Source organism: Chelmon rostratus, chromosome 8, assembly GCF_017976325.1.
Source record: "Chelmon rostratus isolate fCheRos1 chromosome 8, fCheRos1.pri, whole genome shotgun sequence".
Lineage (NCBI taxonomy): Eukaryota > Metazoa > Chordata > Actinopteri > Chaetodontiformes > Chaetodontidae > Chelmon > Chelmon rostratus.
In genome coordinates, this window is record NC_055665.1 from 3,181,378 (window position 1) to 3,200,180 (window position 18,803).

General features: G+C 43.2%; 1 protein-coding gene across 1 annotated transcript; it reads right to left on the reverse strand.

The window, feature by feature from the left end:
- Nucleotides 1–1,999: 1,999 nt before the first annotated feature.
- On the reverse strand, nucleotides 2,000–18,571 carry LOC121610247 (soluble guanylate cyclase 88E-like). The gene is made up of 17 exons (XM_041942262.1): nucleotides 18,558–18,571; nucleotides 15,248–15,424; nucleotides 14,560–14,692; nucleotides 13,684–13,858; nucleotides 12,597–12,688; nucleotides 11,040–11,297; nucleotides 10,869–10,953; nucleotides 9,954–10,079; nucleotides 9,638–9,758; nucleotides 8,313–8,442; nucleotides 7,750–7,896; nucleotides 6,763–6,909; nucleotides 6,066–6,222; nucleotides 5,002–5,075; nucleotides 4,395–4,484; nucleotides 3,920–4,038; nucleotides 2,000–3,156 (listed from the first exon to the last, which is right to left on the reverse strand). Exons 1-17 carry the CDS (start codon nucleotides 18,569–18,571, stop codon nucleotides 2,787–2,789), a joined length of 2,415 nt encoding a protein of 804 aa, XP_041798196.1. The 3' UTR covers nucleotides 2,000–2,786.
- Between the last annotated feature and the right edge of the window lie 232 nt (nucleotides 18,572–18,803).

Genomic DNA, 18,803 nt, shown 5'->3' on the forward strand with positions numbered 1-18,803 from the left:
ATGAACACAGTGCAGTTCCAACATGATGCAGTCTGTTCGTTTGTGTTTAATCTGCCTTTTCTAGCTGCTTGTAGCACCATGTGTTTTCCTTTCCCCCCCATTTCTGTTGTTTTTAAGTTACAGAGCAATTGAACGTGCGCCTAATCATCATCAACACTTTAATATATTACATGTATTGATGCTGTTCAGCTTGGTCCTAAAGTGATTTTAATCAGATGCGTTTTTTAAAGATGACATTTCAAATAATCTGAACTTGTATTTGAACTAATTCCAGATAAATCCAGCCACTTGACTGAATCTCTCACACTGACGTCATGATAATATAAGTGAGTGCACTTTGTCCCTGATAATTAGTCCCGGTGAAAAACACACTTCATAAAGTAATTCCCCTCAGAGTGGTGAGTTTCGCTGTGGTCGCAGCAGAGGCCGATAAAATCTGAAGGTTCATCGTCTCGTGAATGAAGCTTTGTTTGAGCCGGTCGTCATAAAACTTGTTGACCTTCTGAAATGAATGAAATATAAATCCAGATGAAGGTAGCGTCGGATAGAAGTCAGAATAAACAGTTTTGAGGCTGAGCGGCCTCAGCAAACACGTCCGACATGAGTTCAAGCGATTCATTTCGAATCAGGAAGTGTCCCCTGATTCTCAAACTGTTTGTGTATCTGTGGGTTTATCTGAATGGCAACCAGCTGTGCCGAAGGGCTGTTGGCTGAAGCTCAGGCCGTTCAAAAACAATCGCCCAATGAACTCTCGCAAATGTTAATTGTTGTCAGATGTCGGGGTTAAAGGTGACGCCGAGACCCAGCTGGACTAAGGGGAGTGCCCGGACAGGACACCAGCCCACCAGCGTGTGGCGAGGAGCGAAACACACCTGCCTCTTTGTTTTGCCTCCCACTCAGTCCTTCTGCAAGAAATTAACTCGAGTAAAGTCATGGTAAACTTTGCAACTGCAGAATGAGGTCTGTCACCATGGCAACAGACAGGAAGTAGTGCTTAAGCGGTTTCCTGATGGCTTCCTCTTTATCGTGTAATGACATCTCACAAGGAAACATCAGCGGGGAGCACTCAGCTGAATATCTGTGTGTGTGTGTGTGTGTTTGTGTGTACAGTGTGCAGGAACGGGTTCTTACCTGCCTCACCTTCACACTGTACACAGCTTACACACTTGCCTCTTTTGGTTATGAGATAATAAGAGGAACTTCAATTATGTCACTTATGTTTCATTAAGAGATCAAACGGGCCTTCAGCTTCCAACCACACACACACACACACACACACACAGTCGCTCACATAATGGCAGTGTGTTATCACCAGATGACTAAGACAGGAATAACTGACCTCATAACCACTGAGGTCAGGGAATTGCGCCTGAAGATTTGGAGCCTGAATTGGATGGAGGATTTGCAGAGCTTAGGTGCGCTCGGCACTAGTGCTGTCTTTCCACTTACAGCGTTGTAACATACATGGGGAGCACAGATCGAGATGAACGGATTCTGGTTGAGGAGAGGCCCGAGATTTAATTTGATCAGTCTGCAGCGAACAGGGATTCAGCCCCCCGCCAGCGGCATTATTGAATATATCCATCTCGCTCCATCTCTTTTTTAAACGTGAAGAACATCCCAGAAGAAAAATCCCTCATTATTCTCAGTCCCTGATTTATTAACTTATTCATGAGCATGTGGTTACCATGTCACCTCCTAGTGGCTATTCAAACACCCCACAGTGTCTACAGGTGACACTGGACGAGGATCGGTCACCTCACACACCTGCAACTGCCAGCTGTCATTAAACATTATTGACCTTTTTTTGAAACCACCAACCACTTTAACCAGTGGATGAGTATGAGTGTCATGACCTAATTACAAAAAATGACAGCGTGTCAGGTTTAGTGGCTGTACATACAGTTTTATATAAATAAACACTATCATACAGTGAAACAAATGCAGTCAGTTACATGCAGACAGTAGAGCCAGAACTCTTTAAGACAACGTTGTGAAAGTCTAGCAAAGTGCCTACCGAATTACCATACGCCTAATTTAAACAAAATAAAATACAACCTCTGATGATGTCTATGCTCAGTGAATTAAATGAGGCATCCATACAATTAGTTTTTCTGTGGAGGCTGCCGCCTCACTTAAAAATCATGTAAGCCCCGTCACAAAATGGCTCGCTTCAATTTCCCAAAAACATCCTGTAATTTGTTGCCAGCATACATTTGAACATGATTTCTGTAGCAGTAATTGCAGTGACTTCATGAATGGCTGGTAGCTGCAACATCATACAGCAAATAGCACAAAGCAAATCAGAAGTGAACTCATTGTGATGGCTGCCGTTACCCGTGGTACTATTTTGAAGTTTACTGGTTCTCTGTGCGTGAGCTGTTTGTGTTCAGAGGACATCGCACTTCCTCTTTTTTTTTTTTTTTAAACATGCAACATAAGGAAGGCGTGTTGTGAAACCTGTAAATTCTATTCAGGGCATTGGTGGTGTTGATCCAACTGAATTCATAAGAAGTCAAGGCAGATCCTTTGATGCATGAATACAATACATAGTGGGAAATGTTTCAAAGTGTTGGTCTTCAGTTTAAGTTGCCATATTACTGTTATTTTTATTCAATATGTCACAAAAGCCTATACCTCTGAAAACCCTGTGGGATGACATTCAAGGTGTGCGTCAGTCGGCGTTCATGTTGAAAATGCTGAACTGCCTGCGTCGTGATGTTTCCAGCGTCCCGGCCTTGTCACGGGTTGGAGTCGTCTTGTAATCTCACGCCACGACCATCTGCTCACAGAATGGAGCAGGCGGCGCTGCGCATGGGCAGGTTGGTGGGCAGCTTGGCGTACTGCTGCCTGAAGCTGTTTCTCTTGATGTTCAGTAACGGACCCGGGTTCTCCAGCCCGTCGGCGGCCGGCGAAGACTCCAGCATTGCGTTCCCCTGGGGCACCTCCAGCTTGGCCCCCTTGTTGTTCCTAGTCTTTTTGGCTTTGTCCTTCTCCTGCGGCTCGGTTGAAAGGGCGGGGGGCTCGTTGGCGGCCTCTGGTGGGGGCAGGGTGTCCAGGGGGAGGTCGCTGGGGCTCGGCTTACCTTCAGCTTGCTCCTCACTGCTCGTGATTTGGAGGTTGGAGGCCATGCGCTTGGCATTGGTGCTTGTGGAGCTAAAGCAGTTACACATTATTAGAGTTTGATTCACAGAAGACATGAAAAACATTGTCTTAAGTATAATGTGTAATATAATCTGTAATCATGCTGCCAGAAATCCAACATTTTTACTTTGGCTCCAGGGATGATAGTTGTAAAAACACTAGTTTCTCAGCTCTGAGATGTTATTCCTGTCAGCAGCTTCTCTCACACTGCAAAAATATCCTGAACAAATCATTTGGCGTAGTACTCGGTCCTACAATCATATTTTCTTTAAGCAAGCGAATAAATCTGTCCTTGGAATGATGTTATTTCAGCTGTTTTCCGAGAAATCAACGCCAGAAAATTCCCCTTATTTTCAAACCCCGATGTTAACAGGTATGCCAGTGCACTCATTTGCCCTTTTCTGTTTTGTTTCAAGACACATCTTCACATCTTTTCCAAAGAACTCTTCAAACAAAGGAACAAGCTGCTGTTAAAAGGGCGTTTTTTCGTAGCGCTGTGTTGCCTGTTTTGTTTCACCCTGTTTGGTTTTTTTTGTTGTGGTTCAATAACCCAAGGGCAGCACTGCCCCGTCTGAGTGAAAAGTTTGTGTTTGCTGGTCAGCGTGACTCCTTCCAACAAACAAAAGCACCTAAACCTGCCTTTCAGTGTGCTTGCTGTCTGGTGCCACAGGGGGCAATGAGCTCAGCTCTGACTGCATCAACAGGGGGCATCCTGAGTCCACTACACAGGAAAAGTGATTCTTTGCTGCCGACTGCTCTCCTTTTGTCTGCTCACCCATTAGAGCTCTTGTCCTCAGAGTCTTTCTGTTCGCTGCTGTAGCGCAGCTCTGCCGGGGTCTTGAACGATAGATCTTTCTTTCCTTTCAGCCAGTAGGTCTTCATGTAGCCTTTACCCTGGAAGATGTTCGGAAAATAAAGTGCTCTGATCACAAATGCTATATATACATGTTAGAAAGAACATTTCATATAAAAATAATTAATCAATATTAAAAAATTTGAGTGTCATGTCCAAAATATCTCCGAATTGTGTGAATATTTTCAGTAATACTCAACAGCGAGTCTCCCAGCAGACGCAGGGGTCCCATTTTTCAAATTACAGACCTCATATTGGAACTAAGTGATTGAAGTATTACAGCTACATTACAGACTGGTAAGACCCGACGTGTAAAGCATTAATCATAATGTCCATCTCAGTGAGTGGATGGTGGATGAGAACGTCGTAACATCATGTGCTGATATTAACCGCTCACCTTTACAAAGATTTTACCCCTCTCTTCAATGATGTAGGGCTCATGTTCCAGGTGGTCTTTGGTGGTCTGACTGATGTGTATCTGCATGCCCTGCTCAGACAGACGCACACACAGAAAACTCCTGCTAAAGCTTGAAGTAAAGTATTGAAGTACCAGCTCCATCTGTACTGAAAGTCATCAAGGGGAAGTGAAAACTTTTGGCTTACTGGACTCTAAAATGAGAGTTCAGTCAGAGTTTTCTTCCTTTGTGGGAGTGTGTTGGGAGGAAATTAAGCCTGCAAACTCCCTCCTTTTTAATTTTCTTTTCATCACAGAACAGATTTCCCAGAAAACATGACATTAACTTATATAACTGTACGCAACGGAAAGCAAATGAAGTGATTAGCCTGTTCCATTAACTAAAAAGCATCACGCACAATGGCAGGGTCATTAGACAGAAAATGGTTTCTATACTAATCTATGTGAATTTGAGCTAACTCATGAACGTCACTGCAGTTATTTCCACTTTTGCTACGGGTTATTTAGCACATTTTGCCGGGCGATGGGTTGTTAAATATGTTAGTGTAGTCACCACTCCGTTGCTCTCCATCCTTGAGGCTGTGTTCACAGTGTCACCAAACAGACAGTAGCGAGGCATCTTCAGACCCACCACACCAGCCACCACCATACCAGAGTGAATACCTAAAAGAGGAAAAGCTGTTTATCTGCACTGCGCAAAAATGCACAACTTCACATTTCCAGTAGTTCTTTACCTTGTACTCATCACATAACCAGCGTTTATCCAGGCCCTTAAATTCAGAGGATGACACTGGAGATTGTTGTTGAACAGTTGTTATATTGGTTTATAATTTACCTTAAAAGTGGAACAGTGTAAAAATGCTCCTGTCGCTGGTCCTTAACATGACCATAATTATTTGTGAGGGAAATATAAGTTTGTAGAATAATACGAATGACTCAGCAGTTGTGTTTTCAGCAACTGGAGAAATAGTGTTGAAGAAAGCAACATTTTCTTCAGGTGTCACCTTGAAGCCCATTGACAGAAGGAGCAGTTTGCAGAATAGATGGATGAATGGATGTTAAGGACAGTATTAACCCCCTCACTTTGCATCAGATCTCTGCTCTTAGTAGTTGACCCACCTCGACTGTAATGCAGCGTTATGGTTTATTTCTATGAGTGACAGACCGTAGCATCATGGTTTTTCCAGTAGTGGATGACAAGTCATAGATTATTTAATGTTAATTGTTAATGTCTAAAGTATTTTTTTTCTCAATCTTGAGCACAGTTTGGGATAAACAAATGATAAAAACATTCTCCAGAGATGTCAGTGGTTAGTGCTGAAGTCAGAACAGTGACCCCTTGTGACAAAAACGAATCAGTGTCTTGATATGTGTACTTTACCAAGGTCCTCTGGTTGAAGAAAAATCTCTGTTCTGCCCCAAGATTATACTTTGGAGTTGTCACTTTAAGGTTGTAGAGAGTTTGAGTAAATAAAAAGCCCAACCTGGAAATGTCTGAACCACAAAGATCAAGTCACTGAATCTCTGCCAGGTCGAAGGCAGCGACGCGTGGCCGACCCTGAGCCGTGACCTCCTGATGGCCGGCAACTGGCAACACCCAAAACCGCAAAATAACCCGGGGGCCTTATCATGGCTGACAGGTGTACTGCTCACCGACTCTGATCTGGATGTTATCTCCGGTGGAGGGGTCTTTAAGGTGGTCAATGGAGCTCAGCATGTCCAGGGCCATGTCGCAGATGTGGTGCGCATGAAAGGTGGTTTTGTTGGGCACACCCGCCACCACCATGTAGGCGTCACGAATCGTCTCCACCTGGACAGAAAGGAGACGATTTCTAGCTGGTCATAGAGAGAATGGACCTTTTGACTTCCATGTCCAAGATAAAGACATGAATTCAACTTCATCTCTCGATGTATTATCCAGCGTGTGTGCATGTGTTACTTCTTTCTCAGACTTAAACACACCCGAATGTTTAGTGTTTGTATTTTTCAATGACAGTTAAAAGTCTGTACTGTCCAATTATTGTACAGTTATTCTTTCAGTTAAACTGATACAAGGTTTCACGAAAGATTTTCTACATTTAGCTTTTCGGAAAGTTTGCATCCCCCATAGTGTTTAAAATGCTGTTGCAGAAATCTCCCAGCTTGGTAAGAAAATTCTGCTGGAACTTAAAGCTCAGTTAGAAAACAGTTAAATGTAAAGAAAATCATGAGCTATCATTTTTCATTTGGGTGAAAATGTATATTAGAAGGGGACAGAAACTGACCCTAAATACTTAAAATGTCAAAGGACCGTTCAAAGTAGCTGAATGATATGCAGATATATCAGGCTGCGCTGCTTTCAGGGCCTGACCTTGTAGACGTTGTGCTTCTCGCTGAGCGTGTCGAACACGATGTAGATCTCATTGAGCATGTCCACCACCTGCATGGGTGTGATGTGGATGCAGATCTCATTGAACTTGACCACGTCGCTGAACAGGATGGTCACATCTGGGAAGACCTGAGATACAAACAGAGGTACCAGAAAGAGATGTGAGAAGTTCTGGGTCACTCAGTCACAGGTTTGTTTAGTCATCAGTCATCATCAGTTGGTTGTTATAGTTGTATTTTAGATTGGACGGATAGTCATTCTTGGTTAGTTAGTGGTAAACTGTTCACATTTTTATTTTGTAACTTCATGTGTTGGATGTTTTAAAAAATTGTGCCCGACTACAACCAAGCAGCAACCTCCACAGCTGAAAATGAAGCCAAAACAGTGGTGCAGTTCCTTGAATGCCCACTTGAGGCTGCCTCCAAAAGTGAGTGAATCCCCATAGACCCCCATATTAAAATGCCTGGAGTGGGCGTTTTGAACGACAGCTAGCCGCTAGGTTCCAGCAACCATCCTTCATTTGGCCTACCTCAGCTCCACCCGTGCTCCTTTGCCCCTTTTTTGGATTAGTTGAGATTTTGGTGGAGTCAGTTGTAAAACAGTTGCTCAACTATGTTCTCACACTTCTTATGTCCTCACTTGCACAACTGCTGTGATTGAAGCCAAATCTTGTTCTTCTGTTGGTCACAAGCTTGTCATTTTGTTTGTGAGTTGACTGCTAAGCTAAGGGCACTGTTGCATGGCTGACTCCTGACCTCCATGTGGAGTGGGTCAGCAAAACCAAATGCCCTTGATATGCAAGACATGGACTTTGTTGAGAAAATTTGGTGCTGTGATCAGTGCTCAACATTACTAGGATAGCAAAAGCCAACATCTATGGCCTCATTTAGAATTTTTCAGAACCTGGTGCTTTGATATTTTGTGTTTTTTCCGAGTACCACCATCCTTGTTAACAGCGCTGTCTTGTACCTGGCACGTCTCCAGTGCAGTGATCCCCTTCCTGAGGCGGTCAGCCACCGCTTTAGGGATCATAGCGTACAGCAAAGAATCTCCTCTTTTCTTCTCTTCGTCCAGCTTCTTGATGATTTCTTGCAGTTGAGCGTATTTTTGTTGCTCCTAGGGGATCAGAAATGGGACACAAGAGTCTACAGTTACAGTCTCACCTCTGTTAAAGCTCAAAAATCCCTCTTTGGCTTCTCTAATCCTCTTAATCCACATCTCTCCTGCATGACTAAGTGGATTTAATGGGTGAAATCAATAGGGGAGCAGAGCCTTCACCTGGGCTCACCTGGTCAGGCTGTCTCAGGGAGAGAACTGGCAGCTCTTACATTTTGTGCACTCAGCATATCATATTATATGACTTCTACTTCGAATCGTACAAGTTTTATTACAGAACATTTTCTAAGGTGACGTAAACCCCCTCAACCAGACCCCCAGGCTTTGATTTTGTACAATTGAGTTCCCCAGTTGAATACAAGTCTGCCTTGTTAGTATGATGCTCTTTATCTGGAGACTGAGGATTCAGTCTTCACCTGATCGAGGGCCAGCTGCAGCTCAGCCGATTGTTGAGTCCCGGCCAAAATCAGCTCTCTGCTGGAGTCGTGCAGGTTCAGATCATTCACGTACACACCCATTTTTATCATGTCCTCCACTGTCTCTATACTGCAAGAACAAGGACAAGAAATAAAGATACATAAACTGTGAAAGGGAAGAAAAGCAAGATAATGTGAATTAATTCACTCAATTAGCATACTGAACATAATCCAATTTCCAAAATTAGATATGATTGGAGGGGCAACCACCATTTCTGTGAACCAGTTTGTTATTGAATAAATATGGTGTCAACATACACTTATGAAAGCAATGACAGAGGATTGCATCAACCTCAGCACTGAATACATTTTCTCTACATACTTCTCAAATAACAGCCAATATTCAAAAATCTCAAATAATTCTGGGTTGTTCTCTGTACAAAACAACTCATGGTTTGAACTAAATATAAAAAGGGGGAAAAGAAAATGGCTCATAAAGTAAATTCAGCATAATCCATCAAGCCATTTCCACAGCAGTAATCCCATCAGCACAACGACATACAGGAGTCATGCCATACTCACCCCTCTGTAACCCCGGAGTGTCTCTTTTTAGCAGTAATACTGCTGTCACGCTTTGTCTATTTCCGATTATTAAACCTTACTGTGGGTTCTGATGTTAAACACGTATTTCACAACAAAAGCTTGCAAAGAATGGAATTGCTGAAAGTGTTTGGGTGTGAAACAAGTGTCGAAGCATTAATAGCAAGCAATAGTAACAGAAAACTAAGGCAAGACGAAACAGAGCAGATAAGAGAAAAAAAAAATTAGACAGAAAGGCCTTTCTCTAATAACAGCATGTCTCAAATAAAGGCCTGGTTTTCTCTCCTATAAAATAACACTAAAGGTTAGTCTCAATGTAGTTTATTCCCAAATTGGATTTCCCATTGTGTGCATGAAAGTTTACTTTGAACCTGATCTCAAAGGGACCAGTAGAAGACTTGTCCAAACCCCAGAGGCATAAAGTAATTTTCCAAAATAAGACACATGACCTGAAAGGAACACAAAGACTGTCAGACCCAGTCTGAATAGACCTGGGTATTAATTAGACCAGATCCAAAATGCAGTTGACCACAACAGACAGCATTAGGTCTTAGATACATTGACACACAGACCCGATACTTGCAGCAATAGAACTGGAGCCTACCTGACCCTATTAGCAAGAATGTACTATAATTTGGACGTGGGGTTGGATTCCAGTTGCTAGAAGCCAAGCAGACCTATGAAGACCTCTAAGTAAACACCAACATAGTAGGCTGTAATCTTACATGGGCGTCCCCAGGAAGATGAGGGAGTCCCACTGGGGGACGTACTTCATCTGGCCCTTCAGGTGGAGCGGTTTCTTTGGAGGCTCCCGCATGTCCTCAAAGATGGTCTCACTACACTTTCCTGAAAAGAACCATGAGATCAACAGGATACATGCAACAGGAAGTGAAAATTGATTAGCAGAATTAATATGTGAAATGCTGTTGATGGGCAAGCCATTGGTTGTTTTAAAACAGCTGACCTTTTGCAAGCATAGAGCTAAATGAAAACAGCATGTCAGACACTAGAAATGTGAGTTAAAGTGTAAATTGTTCTGACCGGTGACAGTCTGGAATGCCAGCAGTTCAATGTCTTCCCCTCCAGAGTTTGCGGAGCTGTTGTATTGGGTGAGAGCGCTGCTGTACTCTTGGTCCGTGCCCTTCATCTCCTCCACCGCCTTTGGCTCTGACGGAGGGATGAGCGGCAGAAACAGAGGGAGGATGGATGATAGAAAGCGCCGGGGTGTGAGTTAAGCAAGTGAGTTAACGAGGGCAGCAAGGATGTTGTGTTGAATTCTAATCACAGACTCAGGCAGAAGCAGAGAGGCAGTGTTCAGCTATAGACTGTGCTACAAGTCCATCCCCTTGTTATAAGTTCTGTTCTAGTGGGCTGTTGATGGTTTGTTGTGGATTATTGTACAGTATGTGTCATACTTATACAAATCAAAACCCCATAAAATAAAAATGAATGTTGCTTTGGCCTCTTGAAATAATGACATCTTTAGCAATATTTAACAAATGACTTTCTTTGTTTGATGTCTTTTCATCTGCTTTTATTCTGACAACACATTTTTGAGAAGTGCTCCTCAGGCTGTCGGCAACTTGTTGGTTTCACATCAGAATTCTTGCAAAACATATTTCTCTTCACGGCATTTAAATGTACTTAAATATTGTTGTACCTGCTTTGAGGATGCAGTGCATTTAACTTTATTGTTAAATGAACAGCAGTGGTTTGATATTCATTTAGGCCTGGATAGATTAGAAATGTTTTATCTGCTCTGGTTAGATGCAATAACCTTGGCAGAAAAAGAGGGAGTGAAGTGAAGGGATGGATATTTTGTGAACCTGTCCATTTAAAATGAACACCTTTTTATACATTATGCATTTGAAATGAAGTAAATGATTGAAACGGCACCTCTCTCCTCTTCCCTCTTTGCTTTCTCGCTCTCTTCCTTCTCCTCTGGCTCCTCCTTGCTCAGTTTGGGGATGTTGACCTTCTGCTTGCTCTCCACCACCGCTTTAGACAGCAGCTCAAACACGTTGTTCAGATGGGTGTAGATCTGATGGGAGTCAGCAGAAGGATTTTTATGGCTTAGTTTGTCAGCAAGGCAACATGAGCAACTTTATATTTACGCTTTGGACTCACGTTATCCCAGCTGAACTCCAGCATGGGTCTGACCAGAGTGAACTCCTCGTTGACCTTCTTGCCCTGGAGGTCCGAGAAGACCTCCTTGAGGCCGTCGCCGATGCGGTACATGGTCATGTCCCGGCGGAAGATGACGCTGAAGGGGAACATGTCAAAAAAGATACCTCGCTTCATTGGCAGCTTCTCGTAGCTCGGCGCCGTCTTCTGCTGGGGCATGCGGTGTTTGAAGGCGGCGTTGTCGAAGTTCATTTTATAAACCTGGCGGGGCAGAGAGAGACGTTAATGAAACCCTCGAAATACAAGTCAATTAGTGTGAATACCAGTACCATAAATACCATAAACCAAACTCATCGCCGTAATGTTGTCTTTTCATAACGATGAGCTGTTGAAATCTGTCAAAAGCCCAAAAGCAATCTGTGAGAAAACATTAGTTCTTTCTTTCTTTCTCTCAGGACATGAACATAATTTAAATATGAGACTAATTTATTTCCTCCATACAGTTTAAAGAACACCTTTGTTGATATGTTATCATTGAAATGTCTTACTTGTAGGTAAGATAGTGTCAAATGGAAAATGCAGCTTTTTGGCTAATGGAGCGAAGACAAACTGGCCCACATACACTCAGTATCATACAGCTGAATCAACACCTCTTTAACTGGTTTTGGCAAAAACTGAACATTATAACCTTCATGAAAGTAGGTTTTATTGGATGACTTTTATATTAGACTGCATTATTTTTAGCTAGGTGGACCTAATAAGGCATACTTTGGTATGGTTTAAGGGTTTTTAAGCTGCGACTATTGTGTTTTAATGGCCAATGCTACATTTGCTAATTCTTTATAGATCCATTGGAGAGGACAACTTTTAGGCTGGAAGGTCTCTTTGGAGAAGAGCTCCACAGCATCCGTCCCAAAATCTTTCTAATTACAACTTGATAATTTCCAGAACTGATAGATAATAATGAAGGAACCTTGATTAAAAACCTTCTCGCCTTCTAATAAGCCATTAAATATAATGTTCTATATACCGCGTCATGTGCAATCTGGCCCGGCCCTAAATGTTGCTGTTGTGAATATCTTATTTTTGATCTCTAAAGAATTTGTAACATCAATAAAGTGATTAGTTATATCTTATAAACTCCTTATAAACTTTACTTCTAAATTAAGAAATGTATGGATACGACTGGACACCATCAGTTCCTGTATGATAACAAGTGTATCTTAACTCACTGGCTGTTTCAGGAATCGCAACATTGACTTTCTGCTTATGGGACAAACTCTTAAACAACAGGAGGTCACATTGACATTACATGACCGCAGACAGTAAGACAACAGGTACACGAGATTGCACATTTCAGATACCATGTGATACTGCTGTGAATTATGAGTTTGCCCAGAGTCCCATCCCAATAAACACTTATCTCCATCCAATAAACACTTGCTGTCTGAGTGTAAACAAGAACTCCGCCTGATGAAATCATTTCCATGCTGATAGAAGTGACTCGGGGTCAAGGTCAGGACAGCTCGATTGGTGCTTGTCCTGAGCCCGAAAACGTACCACATACGTCATCTTCTCGGTTTCTTCTTTAGACAGGATTTCCACTTCGATATCTGTGTTGTAGAACTGCCGTCCCACTTGAGAGAGCTGCCCTGCAGGATCAATCACACACACCGGTCATGGACACATGAGGTCGGCTTTTGCTTCGAAGGGTTCAGTCACAATGGCTTTGTAGAAGCTTAACGTCAGAACGAGCTGAAGGGTTAACGAGAGTCACCGCTTTATTTTGAATCAATGACTTTGCATGCATAGATGGACCTTGCCTGGCGGTGTGACGGCGCCCATGTGAGCCAAGTCATTTATTTTACATTAACACAGCACAGTTTTTAGAAGGAGAGAGGGGAGAGAAAAATGGGCACTATCACAGTCCAAAAACAAAAAGAGGTCAAACTATCAGCAATATGGAACTATTAACTGTTGTATTATTGATTTTTTGATTTTTGATCTAATGTTCTTAATTAAAACAATTGGAACCATAAATAATCAGCTGCTTAAAACCTATAGTTCGTGAATGTTTCGTATGTCTGAGCTGCAGACTGTTGAACGAATGCTCACTGTTCATTGTCTGTCTCAAGCAGTTTCCTCTGCACATTTTGACTTTTGCTCTGACATAAATGTCGACCTGTGGCTCCCTGGAAAATTTATTCAAACATCTACACCGCTGCAGCATGTTTCGGAACGTGGTCCATAGTAACGTACATGTGTAATTTGTAGTAAATGAGGTCAAACATGCAAAAATACTGATATGGCCCTTTAATAGTGTGTGTTGTGTCTGTGTCCTGTGTTGAAAGTAACAAAAATAATTCAGAATGACTTCTAATCTTTGTGCTTGTTCTGTGTGCTCTGAAGTTAATGGTCTGTGCTGATATCCTGATCTGAATGAACAACGCTCAGAGTCATTGTTCACATTCATGTGCATGAGGCTGGAGCCGGTCCCAGCATGCATTGGGCAGAAACCCACAGAAACACTGGGTGAAGACGTAAACTCTGCACCGCAGGGAGGTCTGGGGTCGGGGATCAAACCCAGCTTCCTGTCACTGTGGTAAACTGCGACACCAAACGCTTCCCCCGCTGTGCGTCTCGTTACCTTTGACGAACTGAGTGAAGCCTTTGCGGGTGCTGCGATAGTGCAGCGTGAGGCTCGTCTCGCACTCCTCCTCCACGCAGAAGCTCGGCGGCTGCACCTTCGGGAAGGAGAAGCGAAAGTACTCGTGCAGGTTGTCCAGCTCGTTGATGAAGTCGCGCACATTTCGCCCCAACACCTACAAAAGATGAGGTTTAAATTTTACAAGAAGTGTGTTAATATATTATGGATAATATGTCGTTACTGGGGCTGCAATTATTGCTTATTTTCATTATTAATCAAACTGCAGATCATGTCAAAAAATTGTGATAAATTCTCATCACAATTTCCCAGAACTCAAAATGACATCTCGAAATTGCTTCCTTTGTCCAGCCAACAGTCCAAAACCCAAACCTCTTCATTTATTCTCATAAATGACAAAGAAAGGCAGCAAATCCTGACATTTAAAAAGCTGGAACCAGCAAGTGTTTGACCTTTTCGCTTGAAAAATGACTGAAGCCATTAATAGATTATCAGAATAGTTGGTGATTAATTTTCTCCAAAGTTATTTTTCAAATTGTCAGAATACTTGGTAGTTATTATTTGTTTTAATGTCACCTTCAACCCCAGTATAGATGCAGATGACTGTTTGTATTTTTAATGAATAAATGGGATCTTTATTGCTCATTAGGGAATTTCATTGGCATAAATATTTTCATTTCTCTGTTCAGCTATATTTAACTATAAGCAGTCATGCTATTTGCCCAGTTCTTACTCCATTTATTCTAAAATGTGAGCAGGTGAGCAGGGTATGTGTCAGAGATGAGTGTAGAAACAGGCATAAAGACATGTATTTAACGTCAAAATGGTATTGAAAACCACCACAGGGGGGAGCATCACCTTTAGGATCCGCTCATATCCGTAGTTTCCGATCCGCTTGACCATATAGACCCCGAAGGCGTACATCAGCTCATCGTGGGTCTTTCCCAGAACCTCGCCTGCTGCCTTTGCCAGCCGCAGGATCAGGTTGTCACTGTAAAGAGGGAGGAAAGTTATTAAGTCAAAATCAGCTTTTCAGATGACCCATAAAAGAAAAACTAGCATGTAAAAATGTTCAATTCATCAAATTGAGATGCAGGGATGAGCACATGGTGGAATCTCTACACTCTCTAAATTGCCAAAACAATAATATAGCAACGCGAGCTTCAGAATGGATGATTACAACTCCACTGAGCTGAACTGGCCTTCACCGTTCAGATGTTTACGACACTGTGCATCGTCATAGTTAACCACATAATCACTCACTGGTCAGCAGGTCAGCTGCAGACTAACAGATGAGGCTCCTAAATAGAGTTTGTCTCACCAAAGAAGAAATATTTCCTGAATGTGACTGGCAGGAATTCCTTTTAGATTTTTTCAGGTTTTAAAGTGCTGCACTTGAAGTGAGCAACGTTTCTGTGCTACATTATACTTGAAAAATAACACTGCAAAAATATAGTTTGCTGCTGTTCAGGCACTGAAAACCAAGACGTTGCACAGGTCACCACAGCGTAACGGGAAAACATGATTTACAAAAACAGCCACCTACTTGTACATCTGATGTCTGACAAACTTGAGGTGGGGTATCTCTGCTCGGTTCTCGATCAGTCTCCACACGTCCTCCCCGTACGATTCATTAATGTAATCGTTCACTGCTTCCAAATACAGGCCGTACATCTTCAGAGGGTTGGAAACCTCCAGACTGATGCTGAAGTTAACTGCTGAGCTGAGACGAGACAAGGAGAAGAAGTGACTTCCCGGAATACAGGTCGGAGTCTTCTTTGTGAGGGTCGGCAGCTAAAATATCACTGATGAGGAAAATCTCTTAAAATCCTTTCTTCCTTGAGAGGACGGACCTTTGGCACTGTCTTTAATGAGATTAGAATAAGACATTTTGCTTGTGTGTGAAGCTTTATTGCAGTGCTAAAAGATCGTTTAAAGCCACATTCTTCTATCCACCCGAAAGCATGGCAGGAAGTACAGAAATATGCTTGTACCTGTTTCACACACAACCTCATAAAACCTGAGGTAACCTCCGGAGACACCGGCTACAGCTAAGAAAAGAGAAAATATTCTCAATAAGTGAGGTGTTTTTTTTCTAGCTGTGACTGTGCAAACTCTGCTGCTGCTGCTTTGTTTTACATTTACTGTGAAATTTCACCACTGTGCCAAATTCAATCTACTGAAAAAAAAAAAAAAAAACATCACAGGGGATCATGCAGAGCGTAATGCGCCATCCCACCAGTTAACTACAGCAATACACGTAAAAGACAAAAAAAGGTTAAAGAAAAGCCACAAAGGTGAAAAGAGAAGCCCCCTTACCGGCAGTCCCTCGGTGCTGTGTTATCCTGGGCTCCGACTGTGCCGTCCAGCGCCACAGCGTCGCTCCCTGCTGAGAGCCTCCACCTGCAGCTGACATGTGGCTCTCCCCTGACACTTGCCTGTCAGGTCAATAGGTGACCCGCGCCAAAATAGCAGCACCAAGGCATGTTTGTGGCAGGTAGCAAAGAAAAGGCTACATTCACAGTTTTCCAGCCTCCCAGCTGCATGGACTGGCAAACACACTGGGTCTAATTTGTAAGGTATTTGTATGGAGATTAAGTCTGTGGGAGGCTGCTGCTCTATGTGGGAATCTCTTAAAAAACAGACATTTAGTTCCTGTGTTATGTAAACCAGAGCGCACAATGTGAGACTCATTATCCAAAATTAGCCTGTACTCTTTTGCATCAACTCATTAGGGCTACCAGGTTTCTTGGCTAATTACTTCAAATCTGCATAATTACGGTCAGGTGCACATTAAACTGACGGGCATTGTGTTGAGATTGGCGTTTGAAAGGTTTTGTATTGTTTGTTGCTTAGTGAAGTGAACTTGAATAATCCTTTCAAAACATTCAGGCCTCCTGTTACGGCTGCCATTATCTACCGCTGATCAGTGAAGGCTGAAATGTGACAAACATTCCTGTTTCGACCTGCATCACGATGCAGAAACTCCTTTTATTATCGGAAGAAAGTATTTTGTCAGAATCAGAAAACGTTGCATATATGATAAAACAAGAGCTGAAGCTTTATTAAATAGCTGTCAACCAGTGTGACTGCCTCACAGTGTCGAAGTGAGGTGACATACATGTAGAGCATCTGCACACCACCTTTCTCACAGTGCCCACTAGGGGGCACTGTTACAACATCCTTGATTTATTACTGGCTTATCCAACACTCCTGCTGGAGGAAATGAGCTTGAGAATTAGAAGAAATATGTGACTGTAGCCTTTTGGTCCAGACAAAGAAGATCAGGTGTTCTGTTATTTTATGACATTTGTGCCCTTTTATATCAGCCCTGTTTCAAAATATATATTTTGCAAAACATTATTTTCCTCCATAAAGCGGGTTCAGTCATGAACAATGAAAAATGACTCAGCTTTGACTTTTTTTTTCATATTTAAATTCTGCCCTGGAAGGTTAGGAGTCTCACACCTATCATGCCGAGGTCTAATTAAGAAAACACTTTCCGTCAGAACAAATTTTTCCAGCCACCGCTTTCCTCCTCACACCTACTCTCCACTGGGGAACCAAAGGTGTGCTGACAGCTAGCTTGTAATACCCGCTCTGAGCGATAATGAGCTGCTCTCTTTTCCATTTCTTGTGCGGCTTTTGGCTTCCTTTCTCCTCCGTTTCCTCTGCCTCGCCAGTGTTCTCCTATTTGCCAGGTGCTTCTGTCTGTCTTTAATGGCCTCTAGTGTGAGCGCGCCACACGTCGGCCTGGGAGGTCCGCCGCTGCCTCTTAGCCAGGGAACAGAGGGAGATAACAATGTGCTGATGGTGCCAACCACAACTCCACACAGATGCCGCGGGTGCTTTCATTAAAGACGGCATGACTCATCTTCTTTCGCTCCGCCAATATTACACCCCGCTTTCCTTCCTTCCCACAAAGAGAGAGGTGCTGCTGCTTCCAAAGGTGTCCATTCATGTCATTTTTCAAACGCTAACAGGGAGCCAAGTAACACCTCCCTCCCATTGTTTGATGTGAGCAGCACAAACACACACGGATGCACACACACAGGTGGTGTCTTTTTCACTCTCACTCATATATGTTTCCTTTGTGTCCCTGCTTGCTGTCTGCTGGAGGAGGTGTCAGCCTCGGCCAGCCTAACGGGGGGAACGATCCAAACTCTGGGTCACTGGAGGAAACGTTCAGCTCCAGCAAAAAGCGAGGGCTTGATGTCATGTTTGTATCATCAAAGCGGGAAGAGCTCGCCATTCAAACATGGGACGCTGACCACTGCATCAGCACCAAACAGTTTATAGGAGCATCCTCCTAGGAGTCACACCGCAAAGTTTCTGGGTGACAAACTCACACCATAAACCGGCTCTTATTGTTTACAACCGGCAGCCCCTCCAGATGAAATTGTAAATCCCTCGGTGTAGCACGACTGTGACTGCACAAAAGCTACAGGGATGAATCGTAGGATGTAGCAAAATGGAAATCTGTGCCTCTGTGGAGGAGCTGTAACTGTTATGACCCCGTGGTTGAATACTTAATGGGAGTCTATCTGTATCCCAGCTTTCGGATCTCTCAATTCCCTCTCTCAGCGCCCAGCCTCCCCCCACCTACTGCAAAAGAATGTGCCATATTTCTCCTGCACTATCCCATGATACCTCCCTCTTATTGGTTTTACTATAGACACAGCAGGAGCTTGGCTATAATGCTACGCTAGCTGAATGCTAACGATGTCGGGGCATCTCGTTGTGGGTTTATGCAGCAACCGAGGGCCTCGCTCTCACTGTATTTATAGCTCCTCTGTGAGTTCTTCCCCATCCCCTGCCTCCCTGCTTCCTCCCCCTCTGTTTCTTTTCAGTCTCACCTGTCAGCATCCATCTTTCCCCCACTATTCTACTTTTCTCTTGTCACTTTCTCAATGCAGACCTGCTCTCAATCTCCAGCCGTGTATAACTACTTAATGCACCATTTTTGGTGATATCAGTCCAGGTTATTGTTATGGCTCGTCACATGCCTGTGCAGCTGTGTCACCCCTCCCGGCCCTTCTCTGCATTAGCATTAATTTGATCTTCCGCCGCTGTTTAAGGTGCGTGATGTGGGGTTATCCGTT

Bases quoted from the DNA above. Each gene is read 5' to 3' on its own strand.
- LOC121610247 (XM_041942262.1), bottom strand. The intron at 14,693-15,247 runs GTAGGTGGCTGT...CCCTCTTTACAG, and splicing joins GTCAGACATCAGATGTACAA to TGACAACCTGATCCTGCGGC. The intron at 9,759-9,953 runs GTCAGAACAATT...GGTTCTTTTCAG, and splicing joins GGCATTCCAGACTGTCACCG to GAAAGTGTAGTGAGACCATC.